At 54.5% G+C, this 9,874-nt stretch overlaps 1 protein-coding gene and 1 pseudogene across 2 annotated transcripts in view; one reads left to right on the forward strand and one right to left on the reverse strand.

Moving 5' to 3' along the window:
• Positions 1-1,473: 1,473 nt before the first annotated feature.
• Positions 1,474-9,013, reverse strand: LOC144951336 (rac GTPase-activating protein 1-like). The gene is given in 10 exon segments (XM_078881539.1): positions 1,474-1,807; positions 1,988-2,102; positions 3,005-3,119; positions 3,827-3,959; positions 4,487-4,592; positions 6,649-6,850; positions 7,769-7,864; positions 8,003-8,040; positions 8,043-8,166; positions 8,927-9,013. Coding segments are annotated over 10 exon segments (1,092 nt in total). The 5' UTR covers positions 9,008-9,013; the 3' UTR covers positions 1,474-1,725.
• A 298-nt stretch (positions 9,014-9,311) lies between these two features.
• The window catches only part of LOC144951407 (neuropilin-2-like), a 12,642-nt pseudogene continuing 12,079 nt past the window's right edge, over positions 9,312-9,874 (forward strand). The window contains exon 1 of the transcript XR_013640476.1: positions 9,312-9,324. The product of XR_013640476.1 is annotated as a neuropilin-2-like (transcript). The remainder of the gene's footprint in view (positions 9,325-9,874) is intronic.

The raw sequence follows: 9,874 nt of genomic DNA on the forward strand, positions 1-9,874 counted from the left end.
ACAAAGATCCCATGTAGTCTCAACACACTGTTACGGCATGTGCCGTTAGCGAGCAATTAAGGTCGATACGACACGGTGGGTGGCCATCACCACGCCCCTCATCTCTCAAGTGGTGATGTTTACACACCACGCCAGGTACTAATTTGAGGCCGAGTCGAGCTAGGGGAGGCCCATGACCGGTTCAGATAACCGTCACTGATGTTGGCCGGCAATCGAACTCGGGTCGCCGGGTTCGTAGCGCAGCGCGCTAACCGCTACACTATCGCTCCCCACAGCCACGGGCAAATACACACACACCGCTCACACTCGAGTGTCGAGCACAGATACGCGTGCGAACACACGCACGGCAGGGGGGGGGGGGTCACGATCAGACATGGTGTGACGCACAGGTATGATGCAGACATAAACACGGGGGTCATGGTCAAACTGTGGTGTGTGACGTATGCATGCACACGTGTCCACCAATACACATGGAAGTCACACACGCACAGGTGACACGCACCCACACAAGTTACTTGTGGTCAACATAAGGTCGCGTCACCTTCCCCCGCCCCCCCCCTCCCCGTTAAATACCCCATGAGCCCCGGTGCACCGCTGGCGGACTGACAATACCAGAGTGGAGATTGGCAGCGTCAAGCGGTTGCACGATGATGACCCCTCCACTTACAAACTCAAGGACCTTCTTTTTTGCGGTCATCTGCTGTACACCCCCCCCCCCAGACGGAGTGGGGTGGGGGGGCATCATCGACGAGTCGACGCGCGACGCTCCACGCTCGCTTGCGTTGGGAGTTTTTGTTTTTGTTGCTGTTGTCATTGTTCCCGGGACGGCGGCGATACGACCTCGCGGGTCCGGTTCCGGTGGAAACTCCCAACCCCAGGGTTTTCCCAGCGAGAGTCGGTGCTTCATTCAAATGATGGCAGAGTATGCGGCGGGCGTGGGGCGGGGGCGGGCACACCACGTCGCTCACGTCAGTAGGCGCGATGCCGTCAACCCGGCCGCTGGAAGAGTTGCGTTTCACCTTTTCTCGTTTCAAAACGGTTCGCCCAGAACCTTGTGAAACGCGAGCCGGAGTCACCACCGGCGATGTGGGGGAGGGGGAGACACCCCGGCACGGAGCGTCGCTCACCCCTCCCCACAGGAACCGGAAGTCAAGGAGCAGCGGCCGATTCTAGCTCCCGCCCTCCCCCGGCTAAAATTATAATAAAAAATGCACGCAGACTTAAAGCTAAAATTACGAATCTAAAAAGCTCCGTCAACCGCTCTGGTGTCCAACCGGGACGCTGTCACCCCGACGGAGACAAATTACGGGAAAAACATTGCAACAAGCCATCGGCTACATGAGCGCAAGCACCAAGCGGCAGCTGCTTTTAAGGTATTTCCTGGAGTGTGTGTCGGAGCGGAATCTTGTTCCGGAACCAGACTACGCTCCATTGAAGTCCCCCCCCCCCAACCTAACCGCCCCCACCCCGTGTCAAATCCACCACCGATTTTTTTTTCCAAACCCCATTGGCTGCTTGTAGGCGTGCCGGCCACGGCGTCCGTGTCGTGGGCGACGCCCCAGCGCAACACGGCCAGGACTCGGCACGAACTCGCCCTGTTGCAGGCCTCGCAGCCCCACCTTCAATTACCCACCGATGCCGCGGCAGCCGGCGGTGGTGGATTGGACGGTGGGGGGGTGGGGGTTGTGAAAGCAGGGGTCGTGTCGATTGGAAGCACGGAGTGGCTCACTTGAGCAACGGGGACTCAAAGTAATTTCCCGTCTTCTTAAGTGACGTCACCGATGGGGTCTTGGCACGGCTGCCGAACCTGTCGTGGGATCACGGTGGGGGGGAGGGGCGGATGGCAGAGGGCAAAAGGTCAGTCGGTAACGTAATTGACAATTAGCGACGTCATTGTAATAGGGGTGCAATGATATCCTCCACTTTTGACTGCCGCGCGACGGACACTGTGGGTGTGAGAGTGCGAGCGCGTGGCGGCTTCTCTCACTTGGGGGTGAGCGTCGACTTGAAGCGCTGCGACAGGGAGCTCGTCGACGGAGTCTTGGTTGGGGTGGGGCCGTGCACCATCTCCGGCGTGGTCAGCGGGCCCAGCATGCTCGAGCCTGCACCACGCAAACAAGCGCCAGCGGCGGCGCCACGCACCCCACCGAGGGCTGTTAGCGGGCATCCGTCTCGCCGGTAAACACGGAACACGTTGGACCGACGCGCGTTCCCACCACGCCGCTAATGTTAAAACTGTCACAGCCGGATCGACCGGTCTCTTCTCCGGATCCGGGCGATGCCCTCCTGCGGTCGGTCCCGATATTGCACGCGAGGAGATTGTAGGTTGGTTGTGTATACGTTGAACTTTCATCCCGCACCTAGCCAACCGTCCTAATCACAGGTTGTTTGTAAGCCAACACACAGGCAACACAAGAGGATCTTTCTGCTGCTGCCATCTAGTGGCAACATGAGATATTGTAAACAATGTTACACAAGGATGAAGGGTCAAGCCCCATTCACTCCTTTAAATTATTACCACATTAATGCATTTAAATACATATTTTGCTGGCTGCATGGTGACGCACAGACGACCAATTAATATTGCCGTGAAGGGGTTAACGGCGACTCTACAGCGGTACCGAATGGTCACATTGCACAGCAGTAGCGCGTTCGACGCTCGGCACACAGGTCTGTGGGCACTATCCAGCAGGCCGGCTATTACTCGGGACATATTCACCTTAAAAATACTACTACACACGCACAGTCTGCTGCTATGCACAGTGGAGGCGAAAGATCCCGTGACGTCAGTCAAAACAGAGTGGGCCACCGAATTTGAAGATATAAATAACAATAATTACAGCGCTAATTACTCGGTCGGGATTACACACAGCAGCATCGCCGCCTCCGACTGCAAAACTACCGCCGTCTACACGACGATCCCCTTGCGCTTCAAGGACGTCGCGAAGGCCGAGCGTGCTCAACTCGTGGCCCCGCGGCGGGTGCAGAGTGGATGGCCGCTCACCGATGGGCGTGCGCTGGTCAGGAGTTCCGTAAGTGTCGTCGGGCCTCCTGCTGTCGCCGGCCGACACGAACTTGCTCCAGTAGTCGGGAGACAGAGACAGCAGCCGCTCGATCACCTGCGCTCGTCGGCGGGGCACACGGCCGGGAGTCCAACTCAGATCCCGTAGCAAGATTGACCAGGGACATCCTCCCCCCCCCCCCCATCGCTGTATTCTCTTTGTCAACGTACACAGGTGATGACTGCAACTGGTAACGCTCTCGGAGGGAGGCAAAGATAAAGATCCTCCGTATAGCCTGTAACAGACTGTAGAGGCAAGTGCTGTTAGCGAACACCTATATGAAGGCCGGCTCGGCACACGAGGTGGTAGGTGGTCAACACCACGCCCGGCCGCCTTTGTCTCCGCCGTGGCGATGTTTACACACCACACCAGGTACTCATTTGAGGCCGAGTGGAGGCCCAGGACCTGGTCAGTTAATTGTCACTAATGTTGGCCGTGAACGGGAATGAAACCCGTGTCATCGGGTTTGTGGCGTAGCGTGCCAACTGCTGCACTACCACTCCCAACACACACACTCAATCTCTCACACACAAAGACAAAGATCCCCCGTGTAGCCTGAATAGACTGTTAGGGCAAGTGCTGTTAGCAAGCACCTATGCACTCTCTCGCACGCACACACTCGTACGCTCACACACACACTCCTACTCTCGCACACACACACGGTCGGTCTCTCTCGCACACACACACGGTCGGTCTCTCTCTCACACACACACTTGCGCCCTCTCACACACACACACACTCTGAACCCCGTGTGCGTGCCGCACCGCTGGCTGGCGCCGCGTGTCTTGCAGCATGACCATGGGCGAGGGGTCGGCCGTCGCGTGGCCCACCAGGGTCGGCCCAAACACGCGCGCCAAGTTGTACGCGTCCATCTTGCAGTCCAGGCTCTGGGCCACCCTGGCCAGGGCACGGGCAGCAGCAGCGCAAAGGGGCAGGGGAGAGAGGAATTGTTAAACGTGGTGCGAAAGCAAGCGTAGTGCAACATACAAGCGTGTGTGCGTGCGTTTGCGATTTGCGAGTTTGTGCTCATGAATGTGTATATGCATTCGAGTGTGTGGGTACAAGCGCGTTGGTGCGAGCATGTGTGTACGATTGTGCGAGTGCAGCCTGTGTGGGCTCTATGGGGGATCCTTTGCGTGCGAGTGTCAGCGAGCGTGTGCAAGTGGAGACGTGCGTGTGCGCACGTGCGAGTGAGTGCGTGCGAGTGAGCGTGAGCGAGTGAATGAACGTGTGCGAGTGTGTGCTTGCATGTACGTGCGAACGAGTGAACGTGCGAGTGTGTGCGAGCGTGTGCGAGTGAGTGTGTGCGCGCTGCGTGCGAGTGAGTGTGTGCGTGCGTGCGTGTGCGTGAGTGAGTGTGTGCGTGCGTGAGTGTGTGCGTGCGAGTGTGAGTGTGAATGAGTGTGTGCGTGCGAGGGCCTCACTTCTGCAGGTGCAGCATGAGGAAGGCGAGCGTGTCACGGTTGGCCTGCGGCAGCTCGTCTATCGCCTGGAACATGGCCGCGACGCTGTTATCCTCGTCCGGGATCTCTGTAGAAGCACGCAGGCACACACGCCAACACGCTTGCGAGTTTGCAAAGTTCATCTTTACATAAGTGTTTGTGCGTGTCTGCGTCCGGTTTCGACGTACAGCGTCTCATCAGCAGTCGGTCAAAATCGGCCGGGTTTTGTTTGTCCAGGCAGCCCCTGGGTTACGGATGGGTTAGGTTCCCCAGAACGATCCGTAACCCGAATTTTCCGTATGTCCAAAACTGAACAATTTCCCACCAAATTCAAGATAAAATCCCATAGCGGAAACAGTTACACCTCCCCTACCGTTTTCTGTCAGTGTTGCATCGCGCTGTCATCCGTTTTTTATCGCCACCTGGCATCGCATCGCTGGAAATACGCTCTGCACTTCCTACGATTCTTTCGTTTCATTGAATATTTACCAAAACAGTACCCATAATTAAACTAATGGAACATTTACTGTACCCGAATGTTTATAAATACCAAGATTTTTGTTTTATTATCAGAAAGCAGTCACTTCCGAATGTTATACTCTTTGGTTTTTTCGGTAAAGTCACGTAGGTTAAAAAAAGAAAACAAATAAATTAAATCACGACGCTTCGGAGGCAACACGAGCAACACAAGCCTCCGAATGTTATTTTACCGTGCACTAGGCTAGGTCTAGTCTTCTCCAATCGCTGTTGGATGAAACCATAAGCAACCCAAGTGTAATTGTGTTAAATAAAGTACATACAGTAAATAACCCGTGAAAGAAACTCAAAATAAAAAAAACTAACAACAGAAACATGGGCAAAAAAAGCGTTCTAAGCATAGAAAACGAACAATTACGTCACGCTACAAACAATGACGTAACGCGACAAACATTTCAATTTACTTCAATCCTGGTGAACCTCGGGCTCAGTGAAGGCGGCGTTTTGGCGGAGCGAGGCACAAGGCGGTGCTGACGCCTCGCTCCGCGGTATTCATCCGCAACCTCACCGCGCTGCACTACTTGCGCTTATGTAACTAACGCAAACATTTATGGAAGAATTTCCATAAAGTTGGATTTCCATAAGTCGGGGGCCTTCCGCAACCAGGGGTCTTACTGTATTTGAATCAATGCTGCTGAAATAATGCGAACCCAGAAGGTAGAGCGGCTGACGATTTGTGTAAGAGAAACTTTTTTCATACGTGGAGAGCCGTATATACAAAGAAGAAGTATCGTGTGCAAGTTTGTATGTGTACATGTTGAACTTCTTTCGCACTGTGCATAGCCAATCCTGCTAATTGGAGGCTAGCACGACTTTTGGGATGGGCCGCGTGTGTAAAATGTGTGTCGTACACCCTCCTCCACCCGACACTGGCAATTAACAAAGGTGTCACGTGATGAACAAACGTGCTAATTTATTACTGCTCCATCAGCAGCACCGCCGCCCATATTGGGGAACAAGGCACACGACGTCTAACAATTGGGCACGACCGTTCCGCCGATAGTTACAACCAGCGTCAATTGTGAATCGTGCCCAACGACTATTTAGCGTTACAAATTCTGTCGGATCATCGTTACGTGGCCTAACTGTCTCTGCGAAAACACAACAAAAAAGCAACAACATAACAACAAATTACAATAACAGAAAACGACAGATCGCACACTATTTCAGCAGGTGGTGAGATGTTGACTCCCGCGCCTGGTATACACAGGAGGTGGTGGGTTCGATCCTGACGCCTGCAAAATATTTGGAGTCTGCGTGTCTCTCTCCCAGTGGTCGCGTGGGTTTTTCTCCGGGTCCTCTGGTTTTTCCCCTCCAAATTTAAAATCAACATGAAACGTTTAGAATATTTGGCTGCGAGAAATTCCACATGATGATGATGAGCCCCTTCTAAAGCTAAAGACAACATATGGCGAGGGAAAAGTGAACACAATCAGCAGCTGGAATGAAGGTTGTTTATTTGAATGTACACACGAGTTGAGAATTCTAGGTGTCGTTTTTTTGTCTGGACCGCTGGTCCCCCCTCCCGATTTTCGCTTCTGAAAAAGAGCGAATGGCTTAGTGGGGTTTTAGTTGAGTTGAGGGGTTCATGGCGCAGGCCCGCTCACCTGCGGCCGCCATGAACGTGCCGTTGAGCGCGAAGGTGAGCAGCGGCTCCTTGAGGCTGCGCAGGAAGTCCTTGAGGAGGCCGCACACCACGTGGACGTCCTCCACCTTGCTGAGCACCGGCACGGTGCCGCGGCCACGCACGAAACGCTCCTTCAGCTCCTTCACCGTGCGGTCGCAGCCCGGCACGCGGTAGATCCCCGTCTGACGCCGTCCGGCACGGGAGACAAAAAAGTGAACATTCCACCCCTCCCCCCCACCGTGTAGTCTTTGACAGACTGTCGTGTTGAGGCGGGTCGCTGTTAGCGAGCGCCTATTATTAAGGCCGGCATGGCCACGCAATGGTATTGGTGTGGCGAGGGAGATACCCGGCCGATCTTTGTCATGCTGATGTTTACACAACGCCACCAGGCACTCGTGTGAGCCTAAGTCGACCTAGGGCAGTGTTCTTCACTAATTCTCAGAGGGGGGGCACTTTTGCCGATAAAACATCACCAGTGTGAGGTGCTGCCACACATTTGAAACCATTGGGGTTTGACAGCGGCATGATGGGGTGGCGCCAGAGGCCGCACTGAAGGCCACCAGGGGTCGCCAGTGGCCCGCGGCCTTGCAGTAAAAAACACTGGCCCAGGGGGATGCCCAGAACTGGTTCTGACATTCACCCCCCGATGTTGACCGTGGCCAGAAATCAAACACGGGGCGTTGGGTTCGTAGCGTGGTGCGCCAACCACTGGGCCACCGCTCCCGAAGGTGGGAAACCCCCTAAGTACCACACGCAGAAGACGCCAATTGTGTCGCCCTCACCCTGTTTTCCCAACTATTTTGCATGTTATACCATAACATGAATAATCTAACCGATTATAAGCTAACCGATTATTGGTCGAGTAAACGGTTAAAATTATTGGATAGCCAAGCTCTCAACAATAGGCTGGGGGGGGGGGCGAGGCAAGGGCATGAATATCAGAGGAAAACAAGAGAGGTCATGCAGGAACAGGATAATGCAGGGGACAGGGCAAACAATCAGATTAAGTAGCATGGCAACACAAGGGTAATGTAAGGGCAGGTGTGGAGGAGCGGGGCAAGGCATGCGAGGTGGGGGGGGTGGCTGGGGGTGGTGCTCACCTCGTGCATGCCCTTCTGCTCGATCTCCCCCACGCAGCGGATGACGAGCATGGGGATCATGGGCGCCGTGCTCGGCGCAAAGTCGGCCACCGTGCCCTGCAAACGTCGTCTTTGTTTTATTTTGCATATAAAGAACTTGTTTTACGTACCGCAGCGCTTTGAGATATTTCGACATGAAAGGCGCCTCGTGGAAGAAAGATTATCGCGACGACGACGATGAGAACGACGATTTACCTCGGCCAGCGTGAGCGGCGTGCTGGGCACGGCCGCGTGCACGGCAGGGGGCAGCGGTCGCGGCACTCGGGGTGAGCCGCCGTGCGGCACTCGCGGCACCGCAGCACCATCTTGCCGAAGCGGATGCGCCGTCCACACGGGACGCACGCCTCCGGCTTGATCGACTGCGACGCACGGGGCACGCACATTCAGACGAGTGGGGAGAGGGCACCACGGTGGTCAGATGTTGAAATACCTCGCCTGGCACATGGGCTCGATCCCGACCCTGACGCCTGGATATTTGGAGTTTGCATGTTTCTCTCCCCGTGGTCGCGTGGATTTGTCTCCGGGTCCTCCGGTTTTTCCTTCCACATTTAGAATCAACATCACGCGTTTAAAGAATTTAGCCGCTATAAATTTGCACGTGATTAGCCACTTCGTTGAGCGATCATTTGTGGCCAGGTCACTTTTGGAAAGAGCTACGTAGCTCAGTGGGCCTTACCTGGTGAAATCAAAATAGTTTATAGGTACGCGCAGGTCTGTACACGTGCGCAAACACAGGCAATCGCGCGCCCAAGCATACATTTGTTCAAGACGCGCGGCCAGAGGTACACACATTTAACGCACGTATTTAAACGTGCACACAGTGCATATATATGTGTATTCTTAGTGTAGGGAGCGGTAGTGTCTTGGTTAGCACATCCGGCGACCCGAGTTCAATTTGTGCTCCCCTAGGTCGACTCAGCCTCAAATGAGTAACTGGTGCGGTGTGGAAACATCGCCACTAGGGAGACAAAGGCGGTGTTGGTCACCCATTCACTCCGTGTTGGCCTTCATAGGTGCTCGCTTACAGCACTTGCCCCACCAGTCTGTTACAAGCTATATGGGGGATCTTTGTCATTGTATTCTTAGTGTGCGCGAGCAGTGGGAGAGAGCGCCCCCTACCGTCTTCTGCACAAAGTCGTGCTGCCGCAGACTCCTGGGGGTGCCGTCTCCGGCACCGTGGGTCGGCATGGCCACAGACATGACATTTGGCTCTGTAGGGCGGCACACGGCGAGAGCCACGGAGAGAAACGCGGAAACACGCAGAGACACGGGGTGAGACAAGGGGTGAGACAAGGGGTGAGACAAGGGGTGAGACAAGGGGTGAGACAAGGGGTGAGACAAGGGTGAGACAAGGGGTGAGACAAGGGGTGAGACAAGGGGTGAGACACGGGGTGAGACACGGGGTGAGACACGGGGTGAGACACGGGGTGAGACACATTGAGTTACTGAGACACACAAGTCAGACACGGAGAGTCACAGAGATACACAGACACGGGATGAGGATATGGAGACGCACGGTGAGACAGAGACACACGGCGGCAGACGGGAAGACACGCGACCATACACATGCGTGTATCCTGGAAACTCCCCCTCTCCATTGAGTCTCCTCCCCTCCCCATACATCTCCCCTTGTCCCTACATCCTCTGATGCCCCCTTATCCTTTCCAACGTCTCTTCCCCTCCAACGCTTTCACCCATTGCATCTCCTCCTCTCCCTGCGCATCCCCTGTCCCTTCATACTCCTCCCCAAAACCTCCCCCCCCCACCTTGAAACGTGCGTTTAAATTATTTAGGTTATTTTGCCGCTATACATTTCCACATAAGCCACTTCGTTGAGCTATCATTTGTGGCCAGGTCGCTTCTGAAAAAGACCCCAATATCGGGGTGGGCTTTACTTGGTAAGAGAGAATTTGGTTAGATGACGACCGCTTGTGTTGCGATCGAAACGTCGTGAGTTTTTTGTTTATATGTATATATAGTTTTTATTTGTTTAATTTTCTATCTACGTGACTTTACCGAAAGAACCGAAGATGAATTCCTGTCGTCACGAAAGTTAAGTCAAAATTT

This window comes from Lampetra fluviatilis, chromosome 62 (genome assembly GCF_964198595.1).
Source record: "Lampetra fluviatilis chromosome 62, kcLamFluv1.1, whole genome shotgun sequence".
Taxonomy (NCBI): Eukaryota; Metazoa; Chordata; class Hyperoartia; order Petromyzontiformes; family Petromyzontidae; genus Lampetra; species Lampetra fluviatilis.